The sequence below is a fragment of the Molothrus ater genome, chromosome 14 (assembly GCF_012460135.2).
Source record: "Molothrus ater isolate BHLD 08-10-18 breed brown headed cowbird chromosome 14, BPBGC_Mater_1.1, whole genome shotgun sequence".
Taxonomy (NCBI): Eukaryota; Metazoa; Chordata; class Aves; order Passeriformes; family Icteridae; genus Molothrus; species Molothrus ater.
The window spans coordinates 565,581-591,529 of NC_050491.2; the positions used below are offsets into that span (position 1 = coordinate 565,581).

General features: G+C 60.6%; 3 protein-coding genes across 3 annotated transcripts; 2 read left to right on the forward strand and 1 right to left on the reverse strand.

Moving 5' to 3' along the window:
* The first annotated feature begins 1,001 nt into the window (after positions 1 to 1,001).
* On the forward strand, positions 1,002 to 6,735 carry XPNPEP2 (X-prolyl aminopeptidase 2). The gene is made up of 21 exons (XM_036402226.1): positions 1,002 to 1,062; positions 1,823 to 1,896; positions 1,985 to 2,095; positions 2,175 to 2,238; positions 2,418 to 2,522; positions 2,662 to 2,748; positions 2,849 to 2,995; positions 3,090 to 3,191; positions 3,297 to 3,378; positions 3,771 to 3,966; positions 4,097 to 4,186; positions 4,288 to 4,397; positions 4,484 to 4,561; positions 4,649 to 4,720; positions 4,827 to 4,887; positions 5,074 to 5,143; positions 5,257 to 5,361; positions 5,746 to 5,805; positions 5,982 to 6,058; positions 6,173 to 6,271; positions 6,529 to 6,735. The coding sequence occupies exons 1-21, from the start codon at positions 1,017 to 1,019 to the stop codon at positions 6,733 to 6,735; spliced, it is 2,043 nt and encodes a 680-aa protein (XP_036258119.1). The 5' UTR covers positions 1,002 to 1,016.
* Positions 6,736 to 7,621: 886 nt separating this feature from the next.
* SASH3 (SAM and SH3 domain containing 3) lies at positions 7,622 to 12,438 on the forward strand. Its single transcript, XM_036402035.2, is given in 9 exon segments — positions 7,622 to 7,703; positions 9,908 to 10,000; positions 10,220 to 10,369; positions 10,452 to 10,596; positions 10,674 to 10,700; positions 10,703 to 10,821; positions 10,945 to 11,151; positions 11,456 to 11,606; positions 11,684 to 12,438. Coding segments are annotated over 9 exon segments (1,155 nt in total). The 5' UTR covers positions 7,622 to 7,649; the 3' UTR covers positions 11,893 to 12,438.
* On the reverse strand, positions 12,426 to 25,231 carry ZDHHC9 (zinc finger DHHC-type palmitoyltransferase 9). Its single transcript, XM_036402036.2, has 10 exons — positions 25,151 to 25,231; positions 24,510 to 24,803; positions 17,663 to 17,823; positions 16,945 to 17,103; positions 15,998 to 16,135; positions 15,804 to 15,852; positions 15,436 to 15,538; positions 15,199 to 15,302; positions 14,923 to 15,088; positions 12,426 to 14,189 (listed from the first exon to the last, which is right to left on the reverse strand). The coding sequence occupies exons 2-10, from the start codon at positions 24,674 to 24,676 to the stop codon at positions 14,085 to 14,087; spliced, it is 1,152 nt and encodes a 383-aa protein (XP_036257929.1). The 5' UTR covers positions 24,677 to 24,803; positions 25,151 to 25,231; the 3' UTR covers positions 12,426 to 14,084.
* Positions 25,232 to 25,949: the final 718 nt, after the last annotated feature.

Below are 25,949 nucleotides of genomic sequence, written 5' to 3' on the forward strand. Positions count from 1 at the left end.
GTGTTGGTGTGGATTAGATAGAGGGAGGAAAATCTTCCCTATGAAGTGGGGGGGGGCCCTGGCAGAGGTTCCCCAGAGCAGCTGTGGCTGCCCCATCGCTGGCAGTGCCCAAGGCCAGGCTGGAAGGGGCTTGGAGCCACCTGGAATAGTGGAAGCTGTCCCTGCCCATGGCAGGGGGTCAAAACGAGAGGATCTCTAATGTCCTTTCCAGACCCAACCAATCTGTGACTCCATGACCTGGGTGGGGATGTGCATTCAGCCCTGGAGATCTGTGTCTGTGCCAGGGATGGACACCTCCAATGCCCGTGGCAGCAGGTCTGCCCCTCTCCCAGCCCTTCTCTCCACAAGCAGTCATTAAAGCCGCTGGAGGAAGTACCTGTGCAAGCAAAGTGACAGCCTCGGGGTCAAGGCTCCTTATCACGAAGATAATGAGGTTTTAGCAAGGCAGATGCACGGAGGTGCGGAGCTGATGGGCCTGGAGGGACAAAGGGCACATCCCAGCAGAATCCTCGTGTGGAGCACAGGTCCCTGTGCAGCCTCAGCAGAGCTGCTGGTCCTGGGCATTGAACAGGGGCTGGTGCCCACCTGCATGGCTCCATGTCCTGTGGAGGAGGACAGATGGCTTCGGGAGCTGATTGGCTTGGGGGGCATCTGGCCCTCACCCCAGAGATCCCCTGTCAGCTCTCCACAGATCCAAAACACGGGGGTTCCTCAGGAACCAAAGCCTTTCCCTGACCTCTCCCTGGCCATCAGGCGGTGCCAGGCTTAGCTGGCACACTCCCACTTCTGCTCCTGCAGGATCTTTGGACTTTGTGCTGATTTTGCTGTTTGCTTTTATTTAGCAGCGGAATTCACTTTTCAAAGGGACAACAAACCCTGCTCCCCACGCCCTGTATCTGCTGCGGCCTCGTCCCTCCCATTCCGCATCCCTCTGACCCCAGGGCAAAGGCACAGGAGGAGGGACCTGTCACGCTCAGTGTCCCCTCGGTGCCCCGTCGCGCCTGGCCAGGGCAGCCATGTCCCCCCCGCTCTGGATCGCAGCCTGGGCGCTCCTGCTCCACGGTACGGCACAGGGTGGGCGGGGCGCTGGGGTGGGACGGCGCAACTGGGGTCCCCCAGGAGCCAGATGTGGGGAACGTGGGATGTCCCAGCCACAGCTCTGGGTGAAGCAGAGGTGGGTCCACCCCGGGGTAGGAGCCAGACTGTATCACGGGGCTCACCCTTCCCAGCTGCCTCAGGGATGGGCCCGGGGCAGGTGACAGGTAAGAACAGACCGCCCAGGGTGCAGACACCTGGTACCCAAGACCTCTCATGCTGAGGATGACCCCATCATGCATTGTCCCACGGACCCAAGCTGTGTGCCCTTGGCCCAAAGTGAGAGGCCAGGTGCCAGCTGGTGATGGAGAGCCCAGGGAGTGGCAGTGGAACCACACGTCGAGCAGCCCTGGGCAGAGATCAGGTCCAGCTGGACATGGCCCCACCATCAGCCAGTTCCTTCTGCAGCCCCAGTGCTGGGATGATCCAGGCAGGCTCCTGCCAGCCCCTCTGTGCTCTGTGCTGGGCACCAGATGCTCTCTGTGATGATCCCACAGGCAACAAAGGGAGATTTACCTCCTCTTGAACCAGGGGATGACGTTGCTTTTCATCCACCATTCCTGGAGCTAAAACCACTGGGTTTTGCAAAAAGCCCCAAGCTTGGCTGGCTGGTGTTTGGGGCTGGGGACGAGGGTCACAGCTGCCTGGTGCAGTTCCGGGCGGGAGCAAAGGTCCAGCAAGCCCCCAGGCTGCAGCCTGAGGCTCCCGGGTGTTGCTGTGCCCCCAGGCTGTGCTGCAGGGCGGGCACCACAGGCTCCTTCCACCAGGAATGACATCCGGGACTGCTCCGCGGACCCACCGGTGAGCCCCGCCTTGCTCCCCCTCCCTGTTCCTGGCACTCCCGGCACAGGGTCCCCCCCAGTCCCAGCACGTCTCCCTGTGCCACCAGTACCTGCCACCAACGGCCACCAACACGACGGCGCGTCTGGCCGTGCTGCGGGACATCCTGCGGACCCACGGCGTCCACGCCTACATCGTGCCCTCCACGGATGCCCACATGGTAAGGTGGGAGTCCCCTGCACCCCTGGAGACCCGCTCCCTGCCCACAGCCACCTCTCACAGCTCCATCCCGGCTCCAGAGCGAGTACATCTCCGAGCGGGACGCCCGGCTGGGCTGGCTCACTGGTTTCACCGGCTCCGCAGGTGAGGGCATCCCCCAAACCCTCGGGTCGCTGCTCGGGGGCTGGCACCAGCCTGCTGGTTCTCATTCCTGGGGATCCGTGCTCACGGCATGGTCCCATTCCCTGAGAGCCGCTGGGAGTTCCCTGCCGGCTGCAGGGACAGAGAAAGAGGTGACCCCTGAGCCCCCTCCCCTGTCCCAGGCACCGCTGTGGTGACGCGGGACAAGGCTGCCCTGTGGACTGACAGCCGCTACTGGACCCAGGCAGAGCGGGAGCTGGACTGCAACTGGGAGCTGCAGAGGACAAGTCAGTGGGGGCAGGATGGGGCCCTTCTGAGTCTCTCTGCTCCCAGGGACCTCCCCAGCCCCTGCCACAGCCTTCTCTTGGCTCCGCGTGGGTTGGGATGCAGTGGAAATTCGCGATGCCACCCAGTTCTCTCCTGCAGCCTCGATCGAGTCCATCGGGATGTGGATCCTGAAGGTGGTTCCTGCGGAGGGGAACGTCAGTTTGGACCCCTTCCTCTTCTCCATCGGTAGGGCTGGCTGACACTGGGGGTCACCCTGCCCACGGGAGGGCAGCCCCTGGGTATGAATTTACCAGGAGCCCAAACCTGCGGGCTGTTCACCCCCCAGACACCTGGAACAGCTACAGCCGGGCTCTGCACGGCTCCAGCCGGACCCTGCTCCCCCTCGAGACCAACCTTGTTGATCAGGGATGGGGTGACCAGAGACCCCCTCCCTCCTCCAGCGAGATCTACAGCCTCCCAGCAGAGTTCACAGGTCTGACCCCAGCCTCCCGCAGCTCACCCACAGCACCCCCAGCCTGGGGCCGCGGTGGGCCGTGCCCTGAGCCGACCACTTGCCCGACTCGCAGGGAGCAGCTGGCAGGAGAAGGTGGCCGGGATCCGGCAGCGGATGGAGCAGCACGTGCGGCGCCCCACAGCCGTGCTGCTGTCGGGGCTGGAGGAGACGGCCTGTAAGAAGGCACGGTGCCGTGGGGCCAAGGCAGGGGCCGTGGGCTCAAAGCCTGAGGGTAGGAGGGCAGTGACAGTCGCGGATGCAGAGCTCTCGTTCCCGGCAGGGCTCTTCAACCTCCGCGGAGATGACATCCCCTACAACCCTGTCTTCTACTCCTACACCCTCCTGACCGACACAACCATAAGGTGGGCAGCACATCCCTGTGGGCACAGGGCTTGGAGCGGGCCCACCACCCACCCCCCCTTCCAGCCTTCCTTTTCTGAGCCAGCCCCCATGGGACCCTCCTCTCAGCCCCGTTGCCCCTTATCCCCAGAGTGACTCCATCCTGCCATGCCCAGCCCCACTGACTGTCCTTCTGAGCCACACATCTTTCCCAATCCGCCCCCCCACTCCCAGCCCACTCCAGGGTACGGCACACTCCCTTTCCTCACAGCCTGAGTTTCTCCCATTCCCAGCCCAGCATCCCCCTCACAGCCGCCCAGGTCCCTCCTCTCTGCTGGCGTGGCCGGAGTTGGAGGGACCAAAGGCAGCAGGTGACCACCACGTCTGTGCCGCCTCAATCCCGCTCCCTCCTCAGCCTGTTCGTGGAGCAGTCCCGGCTCTCGGTACAGGCGCGGCAGTCCCTGCGCTCGGGCTGCCCGGGGCCGCTGTGCGTGGAGCTGCAGGAGTACGGGCAGGTGAGCGCCCACCTGCGCCGCTACGCCCAGGGCAACGTCACCGTGTGGCTGGGCACCGAGTACACCACCTACGGCCTCTACGCCATCATCCCCCAGGTGGGCACCGAACCTGCCATGGGGCATGCGGGTCCTGCAGGCTCGGGGACGGCCCCGTGTCACCGCGTTGTGGCCGCACTTGGCGCCTGAGGGGACAGGTAGCTATGTCACCTTCTGCCTGCCCTCACAGGAGAAGCTGCTGGAGGAGAGCTACTCGCCTGTGATGATGGCCAAAGCTGTGAAAAACGCCCATGAGCAGGAGATGCTGCGAGCCGCCCACGTAAGGGCTGTCCCCGTCCCCACAGTGCCCTACAGAATCAGGGGGAGAGCGGAGGAAGCAGGGTGCTGATGCCCCCCCTCGCTGTCACTGCGCACCCCCAGGTCCGGGATGCAGTGGCTGTCATCCAGTACCTGCTGTGGCTGGAGAACACAGTCCCGCAGGGGCAGGTGGACGAGTTTTCGGGGGCTCAGCGCATCGATGCATTTCGCTGGTCAGTGCTGCCCCCCGGGCCTGCTCTGCCCACGGAAGGGCAGCCGGGCACCCTCAGCACCCTCCTTCCTCCCTGCTGCCTTCCAGGGCCCAGGAGCACAGCCGTGGGCCCAGCTTCGAGTCCATCTCAGCCAGCGGGCTCAACGCAGCACTGGCTCACTACAGGTAGGGCTGGAGCAGCGGTGGGCACTGGGCAGGGGGCAGTGGGCAATGGACAGCTGGGAGAGGGCTCTGACCCCCCTCCCCTCACAGCCCCTCCAACGGGAGCAGCCGGACACTGTCTGCGAGAGAGATGTATCTCTTTGACACCGGAGGGCAGTATCTGTATGTAGCCTTGAACAGAGACCCCCCCCCACCACAGCCCACATCCAGGGGCCCCCAAAGCCAGCGCTGGGGCTGCATCAGCCCCATTCATGAGGCCCCTTTGCAGGGATGGGACAACAGACATCACTCGCACAGTGCACTGGGGCGAGCCCACCCCTCTCCAGAAGGTACCAGCCCCTCCCATGTCAGCCAACATCCCCCTGCACTGCCCAGGGCAACCCTGAGATGCCCAGCATACCCCTACACTGCCCAGCACTCCCTATGGCACTCAGCATCACAGTCCTGGCCAGGGCTGGATGTGCAGGGGTGGGTGTCTGGGTAGCCCCACACTCACCCCCTGCCATGCCCTACAGGAAGCCTACACCCGTGTGCTGATGGGCAACATTGACCTCTCCCGCCTCGTCTTCCCATCCAACACAGCAGGTGGGTGCCAAACCCAGCATTGGCCCTGCACAGAACCCCTGACACAGGGTGCAGGATGGCACAGGGGAGCCCCATAGACTCCTTGGCCTCCATCTCACCTCTTCATTCCCCAGGGAGAACGGTGGAGTCCTTCGCCCGCCGGGCACTCTGGGATGTTGGACTCAACTATGGCCATGGGACTGGCCACGGCATTGGCAACTTCCTCTCAGTCCATGAGTGTAGGTGCCACCAGCACTGGTGCTGGGCATGTGGGCTGAGCTACGGGGACAGGGATGAGGACAGGAGCTCACTGGGGGCTTCCCAGCAGAGCCTCTATAACAGGCAGAGAAATCCCCGCTTGCAACATCTTGTGGTCTTTGCCAGGGTGGCCCCATCATCCTTGCTGAGGTGGTCCCAAGGTCCTTACTGGGATGATCCTTGTCCTTGTAGTGGTCCTTGCCATGGTGGCCCCATAGTCCTTGCCTTGGTGGCTCTGTGGTCCTTGCTGGGGTGTCCTTGTGTTGGCCCCGTGGTTCTCTCTGGTGTGGCACCTTCATCCTTGCTGGGGTGTCCCTGCAGCACCTGCCATCCACAGAGCTCTAACCCACCTCATGTCCCTGCAGGGCCCGTGGGTTTCCAGTCCAACAACGTGCCACTGGAGGCCGGCATGTTCACCTCCATTGGTATGTCCCAGCACCCTGACCAGCACGCCAGCTCTCCAGGACAACCGCAGGGACAGAGCCCAACCAGGGATGGGCTGTCAACTCTCAGCCCACTCAGGGCCAGATCCAGCCCTGCTGGGGTGGGCTGGGGGAGCTGCTGGGGCTGGGAGCTCACCAGGCACGTTCCTGGCCCTCAGAGCCCGGGTATTACCAGGATGGCGAGTTCGGGATCCGCATCGAGGATGTCGCCCTCGTGGTGGAGGCACAGACTGAGGTAAGGCAATGGGGAGGGGGTGACAGGGGTGGCACACCATGGGCCTGCATTGAGTCAGGGGTGGAGGCACCTCCAAGGGGGTAGGGGACGTGCAATGACACCTCTCTGTGGCAGCACCAGAGCGGGGAGAAGCCTTTCCTGACCTTCGAGGTGGTGTCCCTGGTGCCCTATGACCGCAACCTCATCGACCTCAGCCTCCTGTCCCCAGAGCAGGTACGGCTGTGTGCTTGGGGTGAGCAGGGATGCAAGGTCAGCACAGGGGCTTAGGGGGTGGATGCAGGAAAAACCAGGACCGTGGCATGAGGCTGGAGTGGGTAAATGAGGACAGAGCAAGAATGCGTGGATGGATGAAGAGGGGCAATGAGCTCTGCAGGTGGGGTCAGTGGTCAGAGTGTGGGGCAGCTGGACGGGGAAGGGCAAAGGCAGGAGCGACACCCAGGCCGACAGCTCCCCGTGGTGCCTGGCTGCAGATCCGGTACCTGAACTCCTACTACGAGAGGATCCGGGCACACGTGGGGCCGGAGCTGCGGCGGCAGCGGCTGGAGGCGGCGTATGTCTGGCTGCAGGAGAGCACCGAGCCCTTCCCGGTGAGCAGCGCCGGCACCGCCGGCACCGCCGCGGGCTTGCTGGCCCTCGCCTCGCTGCTCTCGGTGCTGCTCAGCGGGCTGGGCGCCTGATCCCGCACCCGTGGCCCCACTCCCCCACTCCCCCACCCCTCCACCACGGCCGGGTCTTCCCCCGCCCTCACTTCCTTTTTTTTGGTGTATTCTATTTGCTCGTCTGTGATTAAACATGAGCAAGGCGGGCCCTGCTGTGCCCGATGTGCTGCGCGCTGCCTCGCCGGCCAGTTAGGGCTGGAGTCCCGCCCTCAAGCCCACCCCTGTGACCCTGCTTGTGCCATCTTGTCCAGCCGTGAGGCGACCAAGCCGACGGCGACAGTGAGGAGATGGATTTGGGCAGATTATAATTCTGGGGCAAAAGCTGGAGGATTTGGTGTGAGAAGATGCAGGGCAGCCAACCATGGATGTCCCCGCGGGTGCTAGCAGCGGGGTGACCATGAGCACATCCCACCTGGGTGTGATGCCGAGCCGGGAGGACCTGCGGATACAGGGGACATCCCAGACCAAGTGTACCGCATAGGGCTTGGCTACCATGTCCCAGCAGGATGAGCAGGCACGGGGGTGGGCACGACGGAGGGGTTGGGGTTTGTCACTTTCTCCATGGCGGGGACACACGATGCCCATGTGCAGATGGCCAAAGGGCAACATCACCGAGGGGCGGCAGCACTGCCGAGGGGAGGCAGGGCACGGGCAGCATCACCGAGGGGCGGCACGGCCGAGCAGTGTCAGGGCGCAGGCACCGTCCCCACCCAGGGGCCCCGGGCAGGGCAGCAGCTCGCTGGAGGGTTTCCTTCCTCCTGCCCCAGCCCGCGCTTCGCCAGCCACCCCGAGCACGGCTGCAAGCGCCTCTCATGTGACCGCCGGCTTCCTGTGCGCTCCCGGCTCGGTGCCGGTGCCGCGGGACGAGACGGGACGGGACGGGCCGCGCTCGCCGCTGCTGGACGCTGAGCCCTCGCCACCGGCCCCAGGCCATGCTGCGCCGCAAGCCTTCCAACGCCGGCGACAAGGAGCCGGGACACAGGAAGGTGAGTCCTGGCGGAATCCAGGTGCCCTCAGCACCGCAGACATCCCGGCGCATCCAGAGCTGTCCGAGCCTGGGCTGCCGTGGGATGCTGAGCAGGAAGGCTGGGGCAGGGCCCCGGGGGCTGGGATCGCACGGCAGCTGCCCTGCCATCAGTTCGTCTCTGCTGCCATCAGCCACCGTGGCCTCGCCAGTGCGTGGTCCTGGTCTTGTCTGCCTCCCACTCTGCCTGCCATCCTGTTGGGACCTGTGGCTGGGATGCACAGCCCCCGGGATCCACATGGGTGCCAGCTCAGGTGCCGGTGGGACGCGCAGAGCTCTGCTGGGGGCGGCTGTGCCCCCCGCCCCGCCATGGCCTCCCCGGGCGTGGGCGGCCGCCTGTCATTTCCTGGGGGCCATGGCTGCGGTGGCGGCTGTGCAGCTCTTGCGCAGCAAGGTGCTGCGGTCGGGGCCGCAGCTTCGTCACGTGCGCCAGCCGCTTCCTCCGGCAGCCCTGTTGCGAGGTGCGAGCCACAGGAGCACAGCTGCCAGTGCCACGGCCTCTCGAGAGCCCCCTGCGTGCCACGGCCGTGTGCCACCCTGTGGCTGAAGTCTGGAGGCTGAAGTCACCAGTGGGGGCCAAAACTGGCTCCTCATCCCCCGCCAGGTCTCGCACCAGCTGGCATTTCAGCTCTTGCCAAGCTTTGCTGGGCTGGCATCAGCATCAGCAAGTCACCACGGGGAGCAGGGGCAGTGCCTGGTGGCAGGGTCCTGCCCATGACAGGCACAAATCCTGCCATGGCAGCTCCTCTGTGCTGCCAAGCTCCGCCAGGAAACCTGGGTGAAGTCCCCTCCCTGCACGGGGGTGGCCCATCCAGCCGGGCCAGTCCCAGTGGGCATCCCCTGCCCTTGCCCAGTGACAGCCATTCTCACTTCCCCCTCCTGCTCTGCTCCGGGAGAGCCCGGCCCCCCTGACTCACATCTCACTGCCAGGCTCTCCATGGCTCCTCCAGCCCCGGGGCACTTCTGTCTCAGAGCTGTTTTATCTCAGCAGTGAAGCCCTGGGAGGTTCAGTGGACCTGGATGTGGTGGATTCAGGCACTGGGGTGGGAGCAGGGCAAAAGCCAGCATCCCGTCTGCACAGATGCACCTGGAGCTGGCATGAAGCCACAGTGGGTGTGCAGCTGGGTGTGGCTTCGTGAGCCAGCCCTCTGCAAGGAATGGCAAAACCAAGTGCTCAGGGTGCTCGGTGGAGCTGATGAGAAGGAGAATAAAGAGGGAACAGCACAGGGCCAGGCTGTGCAGGGCTGGGAAAGGCCTCTGCCACCACAGGAGCTGGCAGAGCTGCTTGAGAACAGGAATCCCTGGTTGTGGTGATGGCAGAGCAAGCACTGTGGTGTGTGCTCTGAGGGCCTCAGAGTGCTGGCAGTGGCAGCTGAGCTCACTGTGCCCCAGTGTGTGAGCACGCTGGTGCTGGCATCCAGAGATGAGGGACACCTGGCACCATGTGGCCATGCTGGCACCAAGGACGTTCCTGGCATAAAGAAACCCTTCCAGGTGAGACAGGCACCTTAGGCCATGGAGAGAAAGGCAGGCAGGGGGCACAGCAAAGACTAAAAGGAGCAAGGGACAGAGAGGTGTACCAGAACTGAGATCCAAAATGAGCTTTGATGGCTTGAGCAGAAGGTAGCACCAAGCCAGCTGGTGATGCTGGGGGTGTGCTCTCTGGGCTATGGAGTGACACTCACAGGTGGAAAACACGGATTTGTGATGAATGCTCCAGGATTTCAGTCCTGCAGCTGACCCTGTGGGTAGCAGCAGGGCTGCTCTGGTGCTACCTGCCCTTCACTGCCTGCCCACCTGTGCTGAGAGGAGATGCAGAGCTCTGTGTGCCTCCACGTCCTGGCCCATGTGCCAGGGTGGCATCATGGCACAGCCCTGGGCTGCTCCCGGCATGGCAGTGCCAGGCTCCACACTAGAGCATCCCTGCCCTGGGAATGCTGTGCCAAGCAGCTGCACAGGCACCAAGAGCTCCACATCCCAGTTCTGGGGGGTTGATGACACATGGCAGCTCCTGGAAGAGAGCAAAAAACTCTTCCCAGCACTGGCATTACCCTGGGATTGGCAGAGCAGCTCAAAGAGCGGAGAGGAGCTGGGGCAGGGAATGCAGGAAGAAACCCATATCACACCTTTCCATTTCCCCCCTCACACCTCTGCCCCTGCTCTCAGCTTTCCCTACAGCGTTCCAGCAGCTTCAAGGATTTCAACAAGTCCAAGGTCAGTTCCCCCGTGTCAAGCGAGGAGTTCAGCCTGGAGGAGAATGTGAGTTCCTAGCACCCTTGACACATCCTGCTCCCCTGGGAACAGCCCATTTCAGGGCTGGTTTCCTGAAACTCCTGGTCTTACCAGTGGCCTACATGTCATGGAGCAGCCCCAGAGCGTCAGCACTGGTGGCATTTGGGATCTCACAGTCCCTGTGTGACCCTGTTGAGGCTTGCCCAGGGTGGGGGGCTCTGCCTTCACTCTCCATCCCTCTGGCAGATCCCTGAGGATGATGCCAGCAGTGCCAGTGCTGAGGAGGGCGCGCGGAGCAGCGGCACCAAGCTGGGCAGGAAGTGGCGGGCGGTCATCTCCCGCACCATGAACCGCAAGATGGGGAGGATGGCTGTGAGAGCGCTGGCCGAGGGCAAGGTGAGCAGGAGGCGTGGGGACACAGACAGGTGAGTGGGGGACAGCTCCCCCTCCCTCGGCCTGACCCCGGTACCCCCAGCAGGGAGAGGTGGAGGCAGAGAGGCCATGCCCCCTGTCCCCAGCCAGCAGCGTGGAAGAGCAGAGCCATGACAAGGTGCCCCTGTCGTACCTGGAGCTGGAGGAGGAGGAGGATGGGCGCCCAGCCCTCGGACGCCAGATGTCCAGCGGTGAGGCCAGCCCCGATGGGACACTGGTCCCACATCCCCAGCCGGGCATATCCTGCTTGACCCCCTCCTCTCGGCAGGCAGCGACATTCCCAGCCCTGGCGATCCCAGGACAGCCAGCAGCTGGAGGAGACCGTCCCAGCCTACACTGGCCCCTTCTGCGGCCGGGCCCGTGTCCACACCGACTTCACCCCCAGCCCCTATGACAAGGACTCCCTGAAGCTGCGGGTGAGCCATGGCCACTGTGGCCCTGGGGAGGGAGGGAGGGCAGCTGTGGACCCCCTGAGCTGGGAGTGTTCCCTGGCTGTCCCCAAGCCTGTGCCCCTCACCATCCCATGTCCCTTGGCCTAGAAAGGGGACATCATCGGCATCATTGAGAAGCCACCTGTGGGCACCTGGACCGGGCTGCTCCACAACAGGGTGGGCTCCTTCAAGTTCATCTACGTGGATGTGATCCCTGAGGAGACGGTCCCTGCCCGCAGGAGCCGGAGCTCCAGCCGGAACAAGCGCCTCAAGCCCAAGACCCTCCATGAGCTGCTGGAGCGCATCAACCTGCAGGTGAGGGACAGGGGCTGTGGGGGACAGCAGCACCCCGCTGTCCAGGGACCCAGCACCCAGCAGCACCCAGCACGGGACCAGCAGTGTGACCAAGCCCTCTCCCCTTCACTATCCCCCACCTTGTGGGTCCTTCCACCAAGCACCCAGGGGCACAGAGGGGACATGTAGGGCATTTCTTGGTAATGTGGGCTAAGTGCCCACCGTGGACCCACTGAGGGGGGAGCTACAGGCCATCACTGGGGGTCAGGAGGAGCCAGGGGAGCCACCCATGCCCTGCTCACCCCTACCCCCACCCCCCACCCAGGAACACACCCCCACCCTCCTGCTGAATGGGTACCAGACCCTGGAGGACTTCAAGGAGCTGCGGGAGACCCACCTGAATGAACTGCACATCATGGACCCCCAGCACCGCGCCAAGCTGCTGACGGCTGCCGAGCTCCTCCTGGACTATGACAGTAAGAGTCCTGGGGAGGGGCGGGGACCCTGACTGGGTACCCCAGCAGCACCACTAACACCACGGCCCCTTTCCCAGCAGCCAGTGAGCCAGAGGATGGTGACAGCACTGAGGCCCTGCCATCACCCTCAGAGCCCAAGGGGGACATTCCCCGGGACTCCGGCTGCTTCGAGGGATCAGAGACCCTGGATGGCAGCCGGGAGGAGGCCGAGCTGGGGGGTCCTGAGGAGCAGCTGGCGGGTCCTGAGGAGCAGCTGGGGGGTCTCTCCATGGCAGAATCCCCCTGAGCCCACCAGCACCGCCTTTCCACTCTGGCCCTAATAGGGGAGCTGGATTGGAGGGGATGGCTGCTGGTGGGGGACAGGGGAGCCCCAGTGGTGGCACCTCAGGGCCCAGCTTGGCCCCTGCACCAGAGCCAGATGCTGGGTGGGCATGAGGTGCTCCAAGACATTTTGCATGGCACTGCCTGGCACCACTGCCCCGAGGCAGGGACTCTGGGCATGCTGGGGCATTGCACTCCCTGCCAAGACACCACAGGCATTGGCTGCTTTCCCCAGGTTTGCCAGCAGGCTCAGGAAGGGAGCTAGGGATGGAAGCTGTGTGTGCAGGCAACTGAAGCCTGACTAGGACACTGTCACTTCTCAGCATGGACACCCAGAGACCCCCCCCCCCCCCGTCACCTGCCATGGGGGACAGCAAGATGCAAATAACATAGCTAAGACACCCTGGAAGTGTGAGATGGAGAGTCCTGGAAATGCACAGGGAAGAGGGAAGAGGCAGCTGGCTTGGGGCAGCACAGAAACGCAGGGGCTACAGCTCAGCCATTTTCAAACCAATTAAGTTTCCTTCATTGTTTTAAAATTAAAAAAAAATAATAAGAAGAAAAAAATAAAGAACACCCAGCCCTCACCCAACCCCCTTCCTTCCTTCTGGAGACCCTGACCCGTGCAGGCAGGTCCCGGCAGGCAGCACTCCACACACCTCATGGAACAGGGAGCAGCAAAGCCAAAATACCCAATTTTCCGCACTGAATTGGAGTTTTGGTCAGTAGCGCGTTGGGACGACTCCCACAGGGTGGGGCACAGGAGCCCTGTCCCCGGAGGATGGAACAGGATGGGGCTGGGCTGGCTGGGGGCCGTGGCAGGGTGGCAGGGGCTCTTTTCCAGCCACATTCCAACGGAGAGCAGCTGTGGCAGCTCTGCCCTCTCACCCAGGAGAAGAGGCCCCGCACTGCGGGAGAGGGGGCAGTGCCGGTGCCACGTTCAACCACACCCCTCGCTGCCAGCCAGGAGCATCACGGACACACAGACGGGACTGGCCTGTCAGGACGCCCCCCAGCAGCCACCACACACCTGCCGGGAGGAACTGAATGAGTGAGTGCCCAGCACTGTGACAAGGGACCCGGAGCTGCCAGGGCACAGAACGGCCTCTCCTCCACCAGCGACCTCTGCGGGGATCCCAGAGGTGTGAGGGTCCTGCCAGTGCAGGACAGGGACTGTGAAGTGGGGGAGCCCTGCCACGGCACAGAGCTCTCCTGCCATCCCCCCAGCCTCTCCTCCTCTGTTGAGGACACACAAGCCTAGCCCTAGGCAGCTGGTACAATCCTAGGAAGATCCAAGGCTCCCAAAGCCAGTCTAGGATGGCTGAGAACAGCAGAGCAAGGCAAAGGGGGGACATGGGGATGCAATGACACAACACAGATTGGGGCTGAGGTTCTGCAGAGCTGCTGTGCCACAGCTGGGGAGGGCTCAATGCAGACACCCAGAAACAAATGCAGCCCCAGCACCAGCCAGGAGCCAGTGGCACAGGCACACAGGCAAACCTCTCCCTGCAGCTGTCCACCTTGGCTGCCTTCTCCCTCCCTCAAAGCCCAGGGTGATGTGAGCACCAGAGCAGATGGAAGGAGGGTCGCCTCATAGCTGCTGCCTTGTTACATCATGCAGAAAGGAGCACAGGAAGACAGCTACCTAAAAACCGCTGCCAGCAGAACTCCTTCCCACTTGTTTGGGTCCTTGGGGCACCAAAACGTCTCCTGACAAGCCTTGCCACACCAACCACAAAACAACGCCACGGATTAGAGGAAGGAGGGAGGAGGGGAGAGAGGACATTGCTGCCACGATTGCTTTCCCTTTCCTTGGGGATTCCTCAGCAGAAGGTCGCAGGCTGGCCCTGACAGCCTCACCCTGTCAGAGCTGGGCCCGGGCAGAGGGGACAGCCCCAGCCCTGAGCTGGGATGGAGCATCCAGGACAGCCCACAGAGCCAGAGGCCTGGCCCTAGGCAGACCTGGTGCTGGCAGTGCCCCACGGTGACCGGGGGGTGCCACCGCGCAAGGCCAGCGCTGCCCGCACCGTGGTGAGTAATGACTAAAGCAAAATGGCCATGGGGAAGCAGGTGCCTGCCATCCAGCCCTTCTCCCCTCCTCCACCACTTCCAGCTTCGATTAGACAAAACAACAAAGTTCTCCTTTCCAAGCAGATGCTAGTGCTCCTCTCGCCCAGCGTCCAGGGGGGGCACCGGGAGCTCCCCAGGCGTTCGCTGCTTCTCCTCTGGCATCTCGGCGTCACTCACAGATGGGGCAGGGACCTGGAGAGAGAGGACAGAGTGACCTGCAGGGACACCCCCAGTGCAGAGCGCAAGCACACAGGCCCCACCGCTCCGCTTCCACCTCCAGCTCCACTAGCAGCAGTCTCAGGTGTGCTTGGGAAAATGAGAAACTAAAATCAGGGGCCACCCAACAGGCAACATAGCAGCTTCAGGAAGAACTGGAGCACTGGACTGCTCCAGCAGAAGGTGTCTTGGACTGTGTCCACCAGGGAAGGGCAGCTCATGCCCAAGCAGGAGCAAGCCAAGGCATTTCCCACCATGTTATTGGAATAATTTAGGTGGGAAGGGCACTCTGGAAGTCTCCTGTCAAACTGTGTCCTTAATGCAGACTAATTTCAAACACAGGAGGCTGCTCAGGGCCACAGCAGCTTTCTCCACAGACGGAGATCCCAGGGACAGCCCTGCAGCTCACACGCAGAACCAGAACAAGATGTCTGCAACCTCTCAGCCTTCCCCAGCCCTGCCGAGCTCCATGGGCAACAGCTCCTGAGTGCTCTCATGGCAGGACTGATCTCCAAAACAGCAGCCAGCTGTGATCTCCTTTTAGGAAATCCAAGGAAACCAAGACGCTGGTTTCCAAGGTTAGAGCAAACAAGCTTTTCAGCAGCAGCCTCTCACATGACCCCTCACGTAGTTTTGTCCTTCCTAAGTCACACTCTGAGCTTTCTTCCACTCTCCCAGAGCCCCCCCAGCTCCCAAGGGGATCACTCACAGCACTGGGGGGAAGAATGCTGCCATCCTGCTGCTTCATGCCACCCTCCTGGGCCTGCCCAGGGCCCTGAGTGGCCAGGGGCTCCTGCGTGCCGGGTCCCTGCGGGCACGACCCCTCCTGAGCTGTGCTCTCCTCCTGCTGCAGGATGCCCCGTCTGTCCAGGACACTGCAAGAACACAGCCACGCCATCAGACACCCATGTCTCCCCAAATCCCACCTCTCTTCCCAGCAGAAGTGCTGGTGGAAGACAAAGGTCAAGGCCCCTCAAGAGCTCACCTGGGGGGCAGGGGCCCGCAGAGCACCTCGCAGCAGTTCTTCACTATGTTGCCGTGGCTGTAGGGATTCTGCACACGGTTCTTCCCAGTCCAGGACCCCTTAATCTGAAATAGTTGGGCACAAACTCAGGTTTACTCCAAGGCCGCCCTGCCCCAGTCCCCAGATCCCTGTGTTCTGCTCAGCCTTGACACACTGAGAAACACCGACAGCTCAGAGGAAGAGGAAGGCTCTACTTACGTCTTCGTTGGTTGTCTGATTCAGTGCCACCAGGAAGGTGTGGAACCCAGTTAACCCCACCACCGACCACAGCGTGAAGAAACAGATGAGCACCTCCAGTACAGTGAGAACAGTTAAGGACGGGAACAGCCTGAGAGCAGGCCCAGCCCACCTGTTACTGCCCCCACAAACATCAGCTTCTCTTCCTCTCCTAGCCACTGTTTTCTGTTTTATTCTTCTCCCGAGAGCCAAGAAACTGCTCCCCACATTGTCATCCAGGGGAAAACGCTCGGAAAGACTCAGAGTGGTCTAAGCAGCCACTCCACAATGCAGCTCCCACTAACCCCCAATTGTGGAGAAGTCAAGCACTTGGGACCATGGAAGGATATGTCCCTGGGGTTTCCTTCAACGTGTTCAGAAACCCAATCTTCAGAGATTCTGCAATACAGAAAGAGAGATTTTTTTCACCTGGAACATCCCACTGAGTCCAGCTCCCTTTCCCACTCCCTAACTCTGGTTTCACACCACCACCTGTAGTCCTACTCCCTCCCTCCCAGCTCTCCAGCTCTCCAGGCAGACTCACTCAGTGCTACGTAGACGATGTTGAAGGTGAAGATGTAGATGGTGAGGAGGGAAAGCGAGAGGATGAAGAGGTAGAAGTAGCGGTAGTTCCTCTTTCCCACGCAGTTGCCCACCCAGGGACAGTGATGGTCAAAGCGCTCTGGGGAAGCCAAGATGAAAATTAGCACTGCCTGCCCACGTCTAGATCCTTGCCCCTGTGCTTCCACTTCAAAAATCCCCCAGGCTGACAAAAACTGCCAAGTTCAACCCTCTGCTCAGTCAGGACCTCATATCCTGGCCTCCTTTCAGGAGGTCAAAAAGTCCAAAATTGTTTTATAATGAGTCATTTTGCACATTAAGAGAGAATTTGAGCTTGACCCCCCCCATGTGTCTTCTCTCCCTGGAGTACAACAGCCACAGCACATGGGTTAGATGAAGGCCTGGGAGTCCCCATGTTCTTACCCTGGAATAATCAGGAGAAGGTTCAACAAACTGCATAAACACACAAAGGCTGGGAATCTGAAGAGGAGGAAAGGGGTCCAAAAGGACAGGATTTCTGCCTGGAGCAGTGATGCTGAACATGAGCCAGTTACATACACAGAAGGAAGACAACAACCAGGGCACCCCAGGGAATGGCACAATCTCTGTGCTGATGAAGGATCTGCTGTCACCTGAGACACAACTCTCCACTGGAACCCTCCAGTCCTGCAAGGCCAGAGTCCAGTGGGATTCAAAAATGGGCTGCACATGTACACACAGCAGCTGGACTCAGTTATTGCCAAAGTCCTGGCAAAGAGGAAGCACCTGGCTCCAGGTTCTGAGCAAACCTCAAGCTCCTCGAGCACAAGATGAGGCAGCCTGGACACCGCAGCAGCCCAGAGCCACCCAGCAGGAGCCTGGGCACGGGTCTGTCCCTGTGCCAAGGCTCTCCGTGAGGAGCAGGGCCAGGCCAGGCCCAGCACCACTCACCCACGCAGTTGTCGCAGATGCTGCAGTGCGAGGCGCGGGGCGGCCGGAAGATCTTACACGTGTAGCAGTACTTGAGCTTCACAATCTGATTGTTGATCTGGAAGTTCTTGATGCGCGGGGGCGGGCGCTGACCCTGCGGCACGGTCCCGTTGGTGGCCTCTGCCAGAGAGAACCGGGCACAGGTCGGAACTGCTGCTACAACATGACAGGCCTCAAACAACAACTCGCTTCCCTGCCTTTCCTCCCAGCGGGATCGGAGCCCGCTGGCTCTGGAGCTGGAGGCTGCAGCTCTGCTCACGCAGGCCAGAGCCAACCTGGCAGCTTGGAGGCAGGAAAAGGATGCCAGAGCTTTCATGGGCATGTTGAGAGTGGGCTGGGTGTTATCACCTGCATCCACCAAACCTCCTCCCTCCCTGAAGGATCAAGGGGACCGCTCCAAGCTTTCTGCACCCCTTCTCAAAAGCAAACTGAGTTTGTATGTACACGGCTATGGGAGAGGAAGCAGCAGGTGAAATGGCTCCCAGAGAGGGACGCAGGTACAACATGCTGCCTTCTTGAAACTTGACCAAGTACGGTGAGCCAGCAGATTGGGGCAATCCTCACTTTTGGAGGTCCAGCCAGGAAGATAAGCTCTTGCAGGGACTGTAACCTAGAAATATGCCATAAATAGGGAGGCTTTTCCATCCCTCACCAGCTTGGCCACTCCACACTCACTCACCAATCTCCATCTCAATGAAGGCTGCCTCATCAGGCAGGGCCCTCGGGATCACGCCAGGGTCGCTGAAGCTCGTCCGCAGCAGCGTGGCCATGGCGAACAGGAAGAGAACTGCTGCAAACACGGGGATGGCCGGGGAGAGCTGGACCGCCAGGTACCGGCACCTGCGGACACGGGGCAGGAGACAATGAGTCAGAGTCTCATCTCCTGGCACAGCGTCAGAGCCCGGGCACTCCGCAGCACTGCTCAGATCTGGAGCAGAGAAGCTGTTCAGAACATCCTTCTGATCCCACCACCACAGGGGAACACTCCTGGGGCAGCTCCAACAACCAGGCACCATCACAGCATCTCCACGTTTTCCACCAGCTAGGCACAGATATTTCCCAGCATTTGTTCTGTTTTCAGCTCCCATTTTAAGCAATGCCAGAAACACAACCAGGCAGCGGGAGAGACCTTGTCCATTACATTCCTGCTGCCAAGGAATGGGCCAGACCACTGGGAGAAGCACCCAAGGCCTGGTCAGGGACCCCATACCTGGAAAGCTGGAAGAAGGAATAGAAGCCTGTGGGGATAGTGGGAATCTCTAGCTAACCCCTAAAGAGCAGGAGCTTCCCATATCACAGAAATTATTGGGATTAAGTGGATCCTGTACTTCTTAGGAATGGATTCCTGTGAAAGTGCAACATTCCCATGCAAGAAGACATCTGGCTTCCTTTGGCTTTCCTGAGACAACGGACTAGAACACTCCAAATAAAGCAGAAAGGCTCCTGCTTCAAGACTCCCCCAGCTCAAAGGGGAACAAGGTTTGTATCCTCCATAAATACAACAAGGCCCAATGAGGAGTTTATGGTGCTGATCCTGCTGACAGAGGATGCAAAGGGAGCACGGGACTCATCTCACCATGGCCGTGCTGCTCCTGGACACTCACAGCCATGTCCCCAGAGGTGCTGCAGCCCTAGCCATGTGGGAGGCCTGGGCAGAAGTCACATTTTAGAGACATACTGGGCTGAAAAAATCCATATTTTACCCTGATTCCTTCAGAAAACCCTACTGATGTTGGGGTGAAGTTCCTATGGAGCTTTGCTATGGTTTAAGGGAAACCTCACCTAAATCCCACCACTTGTGTCATATCTCACCACTCCTCGCACATATCCCTCCTCCAGCCTCCTGATGCAGCTGGGCACCCAGGCTTTCAGGCACTTGGCTTTCTAGAATCCACCCTTTATTCCTGCTGGTGAGGGATGGATCCAACCCAGACTCCTGCTGTTCCACTGTTACTTTCCATGCAAGCATCAGGCTACTGCGGTGAGGGGCCAGGGATTATCCTCCTTGGGGGGCTGCCATCCCAAGCAAGGCCATTTCCATTACCTCCACAGCACTATTTAATTCTGGACAGCATTCCCACCACAGATTCCCCAAACACAATGCAGTTTCCAGCTCCAGCTGGCAGCACCAGGCTCCGCAGGCCCACTGCAGAAACATTTCCTGGGCCATTGCCTGACTCCAGCGCTGTCCCCCACATGTGGCAGGGACAGAAGGCCTGCACACTGAAGTTACAGCACACTTCAGTCACAGCTGCAACACCAGAAGCCCACAGCAACACAAAGGGCCTGGGCCTTAAACCAACATCCTTCACTTCAGACACTGCACACTCTGCTGTTCCCCAAAACAATGTCCCTGTGCCCAGCCCTGGCCACAGACGAAGAACTGGAGTGCCGAGCTTATCATCTTCAGGCAGCCTAAGATAACTTTGCATTCCCTCTGCAAGGGCAAAGTCCAGGGACAGCTGCAAGTCAGTCAGCAAGTAAACAAAAGCCTTGGAGCCCATTTGGGGTAGAAGTATGGGGTTAGGAAGATGGAACATGGATTTAGGTGCAGGTCAGCCTCTTCTCCCAGGCAATCAGTGACAGGACAAGAGGACACAGCCTCAAGCTGTGCCAGGGGAGGTTCAGGTTGGACATCAGGAGAAGGTTCTCCATAGAAAGGGCTGTCAGGCATTGGAAGGGGCTGCCAAGGGAGGTGGTGAACCACCCATCTCTGGAGGTGTCCAAGGAACAATTGGATGTGGCACTCAGTGTTCTGGTCTGGTTGACAATGTGGTTACCAGTGACAGGACTTGATGGTCTTGGGGGGTCTTTTCCACCCTAAACGATTCTGTGATTATTCCTTTAAGAGCTGGACACTGCCTGCCCCAAAAGGCTGCAGCCTGACCCTTGTCCAGCTTTTGGAACTGCTGTGACAACATGAACCTATTGTGGGTTTAAATATGGATCCATGAGCTGTGTTAAAGCTGAGCCACAGCTCTCCTGCTTCCACACAGGCTTAGCTTAGCTCCCCTTAGCTGGGCTGGTGTCTGTGGCCCCTTGCAGGCGAGGGCAGAGGTGAGAGCCAGAGGAGCTCCCACCACGGTGAAACTGCATTGCCAGGCCTAGCATGGAGCCCAGTGTGGAGCCCCCACTTTCCGTGCTGATGGGGCCTCACTCTTCATGTGACTTCCAGGGAACTTGTCCATGACAGGGAAAGCAGCTACCCAAGGTCCTGACTTGGTACTCAGGTACTCACTAGCACTGGGGTATCTTCAGCCTACGCCTTGTCTCTAAGATGATTTCACTGCTCAGGAACAGGCATTTAAAGACCTTTTGTTTGGGAGAGCTCAGAGCCAACAGAGATGCTCTGTTGGCCTGTGAAGATGCTGCTCCCCCATTCCCAGCACCATTTCTGTGCTCTGGAGCATTTTGTCACCAAAAAGCAGACAATAACAGCACTATCACAACTCATCATCACAGTGGGGTGGGCTGAGGCAGGAAAGCTGAACAAAGGGATCATTGGAATGGGGAGCAGGGGGAGAAGCAGCTGGGAGGTGCCATGAGTTATGGTGCTTGGCTGGTTATTCTGCACGCTGAGCAAAGCTCTGGAGGAAGGGAAAAGCCACAGGGACTGCACAGCCATGGCCACAGGGCAGGACATGCCCCAGGCAAGCCCCACCAGGGCTCAGCACAAGCTCCACAGTATCACTCACCCACATCTCACCTGCAAATCACCTGTTTAACCTTCCTCAGCTACAGCACAGCCACACTGTGTGCCTGTTCTGGGTGCCAGCAGAGCTGTATCTTTCCCCAGTGCCTGACCCTCACTTCAGCCTGGCTGTGCTGGGTGCTCACACCAGGGAAGGGATGGTGTCTAGCAGCTGCTGTGTTTGCAGTAAGCGTGGAAGCAGCTGCTCCAAAGCCCGGCCACACCACACACCACACGACTGTGTCCAGGCCCTTTCCAGCAGCACCAGTCAGGGCTGGAGCTCTCCCGGGAACCTCTCCCTACCTGCCTGCAGTGACACATCAACTGTCAGCACACAGCATGTGTTTCTGACACAACTGAGGCAGGAGACAGGTATGTTATGCCAATGTCACTGCTCCTTTCCCAGCTAAAATCTCAAATCTCTGCACAGACAAATCACCCCAAGATCCACACAGGAACTGGGGTGCCACAGAGGATGTGGAGGCTGCAGAGAGGGCAAAGTCATCTCCTGAGAAGGAGCCCACATATGAAAAAAAGGTCAATCCAAACCCCAGGAGTGGCCACTTCCCCCAGAAACACAAACAAAACAAGCTGAACTCTGGACACCAAAAAGTTCACTTCTATTGAGAGAAATTACAGTGATTAAAAAGCATGAATTAACTCACATGTAAGTTTTGACCATGCTTGACACAGATCTAACCAGAGGTAACAGCAGCTCAGAGGCCCCTCTCTGAGTCTTGGGTCTCTGGGCTTTGGAAATCAAAACTGAAAAATAAAGTCACACAAAGGGCAATGTAGGTGTTTTCAACTCATCAGAAAACAAAGACATTTTCATCTCTACAAAGCTAAAAAAGTAGGAAAAAGAAAGTGGCAAATATGCCTGGGCACTGGAAAATCCAAGAGCAGCCCCTTCCCATGAGGAGCCAGTGTTGCTGGTGCTATCATGCCTCTAACATCTACAGATGTCAAGTTTTGTGCTGAAAAGCCAGAGACAAAAGAAATCTCATTCCCTTCAGCTGAGCGTGGAACTCCAGGAGAGATAGGAACTGCAAAGGGAACTTCCAGCCTGAGAGCAAGCACTGCATCCCATCATCCCAGCTCCTAAAGGCATTTTTTACAAATGCTTTATCTGGTCTCCTCATGCTGGAACACCTCAAGCAGACAGCAGCTAAGTGCCCAACCACAGGGCTGACGTACCATTAGGAGTCTGAAATAATGCCAAGAGGATGTGAAACTGTATTTTATGGGACGTGTTATGGAGCAGACCCAGTTAAGCACGGGTCTCAGACTCTGCTGGAGCAGCCCCAGGCCGCGGGAGCTGCTCCCGTAGTGCTGAGAGGTGCCCTTGGGCAAAGGACTCCAGTGGTGGCTGCAGAGCCCTTCCCGCGAGCCAGCACAGCTCCGTCCCTCTGCCTTATCTACGAGGGAGGAGTCGGATCTCAGGTATAGCACTGAGTTCTGCCAGCCTCTGGCTCCTGTTTGCTCCTGGCTGGAGAGACTTCCCCAGTCCCAGAACACAGCGCTGCGGTTTGGGGATGAACACACAGAATTCCCACCCACAGGCTGAGGCGCTCAGCCCGCTCGCCTGTGGACACCGCGGAGCAGCTGGCAGCACTGGAGAAACTTGGGAGGAAAAAACAGCACCAGCAGCAGCCCCGCGAGTGCGACCATGGCTCCAGGGCTGGGAAGGAAGGGCTGCGGCTTTTCTGCCGCCGTGGGTGCCGGTCCCCACCGGCCTCAGCTGTAACCGGAGCCAGCGCAGCCCGGAGCGCCGGGATCGAGCCCAGCCCGGCGCAGGGCGAGCAGCCAGACAGATCCTGGCTCCAGGCACCCCGGAGCCGTGCTCAGACAAGGTGTGACTGCGCAAGTGATTCAGCTGAATGGAGCAGGCAGCACGGCACAGGCAGCCTGCAGTGAGGGGCAGCCAGGGAAAGGCTCCTCCGCCCACCGCCGGCTGCCGCGCTCCAAATCCAGACACCAACTTTAAGGGGGAAACCAGGAATTTCCATGCAAACACTAAAGAATCTGCCAAACGCCGAGACAAACGGACAACACGGTGAAAGATGGAGGCTGAGATCCTCACCCAGAGCTCCCTACACATGCAGGGCAGGCAGGGCTCCTGAGCAGCCAAGCTGCTTATCTCAGCCTGATCAGTGCAACAGAGACGTTGGGGAGTGCTTCCAGCTGGGAAGGCAACATTTCATCCCTATCTCAAATTCAAAAATCCCCCAAACAAGTTCAAAACAACCCACTCTCTTCCAAACAAAAAAACACTGAGGTGTTCTGCACTGGAAGAACCAAACGGGTATTTGGATTTTCCCAAACTTTTCCTTATCTCCCTTGGATGATTTAACCAAAATTCAGAAGTGATCCTGTTCCCAGCAGCATTCCCCCCACAGAGCCCACCCTCCGGGTCTAGGCACGGCCTGGATGTCTTGGTGCAAGCGACTCCTCCACAGGCCTCTGCCTGCCAGAGCATGGAAAGGGGCTTCTCAAGGAATTTTCAGTCACGTTCCTGACTAACCACAGCCTAGGTCTGGAAAACAGCCTCGGCTCACTCTGCCTTAGCGCAGCCACGGCAGAGCGGGATGTGGTTCACTCTCCTGCTATGGACAGGATCCACAGGGAGCCAGAGCAATTAAACCTCAAATCAGTGTTTCTGGTGCAGCAATAAGCGTTTCTGGAGCAGCAACACTTATTAGTTCTTCCTGTAAGGCAGGAAGGCTCAGCCCTTCCATTTTTCAGATGGAAAAAACCCCAAACATCAAACCAAGAGTGGTGTCAGTTGGTACCTCAGACTGAGCCAGGGATAATTTGGGCAGGAAACTAGGGAGAGACATGCTGGGCCAGGGAATGTGGAAACAAGTTCCCTGGCTTAGGAACGATGCTGAAGAGGACAGCATCTGGGCCAAGGGCTTTTTGGAACTGCAGGAATAGCCAGGGCTTAGCCAGCAAGCAGGTCCTTCCACTCGTTCTTCTTGGCTTTGTGACCTTTTCTATCATCCGACCCTGATTCAGCCCTTCTGCTGCCCCAAAATACAAACATGCCCAAGGAGACCAAGGAAGGGAAGTTTTTCAGTTGTTTAGCTGATCCAGGTTCATCCTCTAGCTACACAACAGAGGTATCCTGCCCCTTCCCACAGCATCAGCCCAGACAAACATATGCTTTTCCCTTTTTGCTTGTTATTTTTTGATTTTAGGATAAGTCTAAGGCCAGTCCAACTCCCCAGCCCAGCTCCCAGGGAGAGCTGAGGGAGGGGGCAGATCCCTCTTTTTTATCAGGATCAAAGGTTTTGGCTGAAAGTCTTTAGGCTGCCAAGGTGATGTAAGGGGTGGTCGGATCCTTCCGAAACACCAGCATGGCTCCAGCTGCAGTGCAGCCTGGGGCTAGGGGTAGGTCAGACTGGCAGGACCCCCAAGCTCATTCCTTATTAATACTCCAGCTGGGGTCGCCCCCCTGGTGGGGCTGATGCGGGGGCTGCACATCCCTCTGTGGGTGGGGACACAGGCTGTGCCCCAGGGCTGCAGCAGCAGTACCCTTGCACTCCGACTATCCTGGAGCCAGGAACACTCGGGACAAGGGACTGCCAAGTCCCAGACAGAAGGTGACCCACGGGGAAGCAGGGCCAGTGTCACCCCCCGGCAGGGCTCCGGCAGGGCCCATTACCCTCAAAACCTCCGGGGTCAGTCAGCTGAGGGTGAGGAAGCAGATCTGGACAGGGACAGCCACACTTCGTGCCAGGCTGCGCTGTGCCAGGCTCCCCTCCCTCTCCCGAGGCCCCGGGCACACGGGCCCATCCCCATGCCCGTCCCGTGGGGTCCCCGGGGAACTCACTCGAAGGCGAAGAAGAGGGCGCAGGTGCCGAGGATGAGGAAGAGTGTCAGGTAGAAGATGCCCTTCTGCCGGGCCATCATGATACGGCCGTCGCAGCAGAAGGTGTTCCTGCCCGGCAGCTTCTCCCATTTCCGAACCACCTTCTTCCTCGCCACCATCACCGACATGGCGGGGCCGTCACTGGGGCGGCAGCGGCCGCCGCACGTTCGGGCGCTGCTGCTGCTCCTCCGCCGCCCGCGCGCCCAGCATCATCGGGGCCCCGCGGGGCCGAGCTGGGCTGGGCCGGGCCGGCGGCTGCGGGAGAGGGAACGGGGAGAGCGCTCGGTCAGCACCAGGGCGGCGGCGGCACCGGCACGGGGGGCGGCGGCCGCCGTCGCCATAGAAATCCCGCGCCCGGGAGGGGCGTTGCCGTGGGAATCCACCAGGGAGGGGGAGCGGGGCGCGGCAGGAAGACCCTCGGCTGGGCGGCTCCGCAGCGGGAGGGGACGCGGCAGGGCCGGGCCGCACAGGGTAAGGCAGCCCCGGCTCTGCGAGCGTGCCGGGAGCCGGCGGGGAGAGAGCGGAAGGGAAGGGTTAGAGAGGAGACGGGAGAAGACGGCAAGGGAGGGAAGAGGACGGGAGGGGCCCGCGCCGCCGCTCACCAGATGCCGGTGCCGCTCGGGCCGCGCCGGTCGCTCCCACCGCGCCAGGAGGGGCCGCCACGCCTCGCGCCCGAACGGGGTGGGGCCGCCGCGGCCATTGGTCCCGCCGCGCCCTCCGCCCCGCCCTGCCGCTTCCCGCCTTTCCATTGGGCGCGTGCGCTGTCAGTCCGAGGCAGATCCTCCCACCGCGCCGCTTCTCGCCACTCCATTGGTCACCAGCGCTGTCACTTTGCAGGGACTCGTCCCTCCCCGCCGCTTCTCGCCGGCCATTGGCCGTATGCGCTGCCACTCCGCGTGGTTGGCCCCGCCCTTGCGGACAAGGGAGGGCAGGGTGAGGGCGGGGCGGAGCCGGGTCGGGGTTGGGGGGTTGGGGGGGGGGCGGGGCGGGGCGGGGGGGGGGGCGGGGGGGGGCGGCGGCGGCGGGGGGGGGGGCGGCGGCGGGCGGGGGGGCGGCGGCGGGCGGGGGGGGGGGCGGCGGCGGCGGCGGCGGCCGCCGCTCCGGTTTGGTTCGGCTTGCCCCGGCCCTCCCAGCGTCTCCCGCCAGACCTCCTGGTGCAGCCCCCGGCGGGGCACGACCGGCACCGCCCTCCGTTCCTCTTTTCGTTTTCTCTCACGGGATGCCCACAAGCACCGGGCTTCCCAGCCCCAGCGCCGCGAGGAGCGCACGGGATGCTCCCGCCGTGGGTTCCCCGCCCCTCCCACCCCATCCGCACATTCCCACATTTCGCACAGTAGTTTTCCCACGGTTTTGCACACCCAGACCGTGGGGTTAGGTTCGGGGAGCCCCCCAGGATCCCAT

What these genes read in the sequence shown, in the direction of transcription:
- ZDHHC9 (XM_036402036.2), bottom strand. Translation starts at nt 24,676, where the DNA reads ATGTCGGTGATGGTGGCGAGGAAGAAGGTGGTTCGGAAATGGGAGAAG. An exon ending in CATCTGCGACAACTGCGTGG is followed by an intron (nt 16,136 to 16,944) that starts GTGAGTGGTGCT and finishes TGGCTTCCCCAG; the next exon opens with AGCGCTTTGACCATCACTGT. An exon ending in TTGAAGGAAACCCCAGGGAC is followed by an intron (nt 15,539 to 15,803) that starts ATATCCTTCCAT and finishes AACTGTTCTCAC; the next exon opens with TGTACTGGAGGTGCTCATCT.
- XPNPEP2 (XM_036402226.1), top strand. Translation starts at nt 1,017, where the DNA reads ATGTCCCCCCCGCTCTGGATCGCAGCCTGGGCGCTCCTGCTCCACG. An exon ending in TGGTTTCACCGGCTCCGCAG is followed by an intron (nt 2,239 to 2,417) that starts GTGAGGGCATCC and finishes CCCCTGTCCCAG; the next exon opens with GCACCGCTGTGGTGACGCGG. An exon ending in GCCTCCTGTCCCCAGAGCAG is followed by an intron (nt 6,272 to 6,528) that starts GTACGGCTGTGT and finishes GCCTGGCTGCAG; the next exon opens with ATCCGGTACCTGAACTCCTA.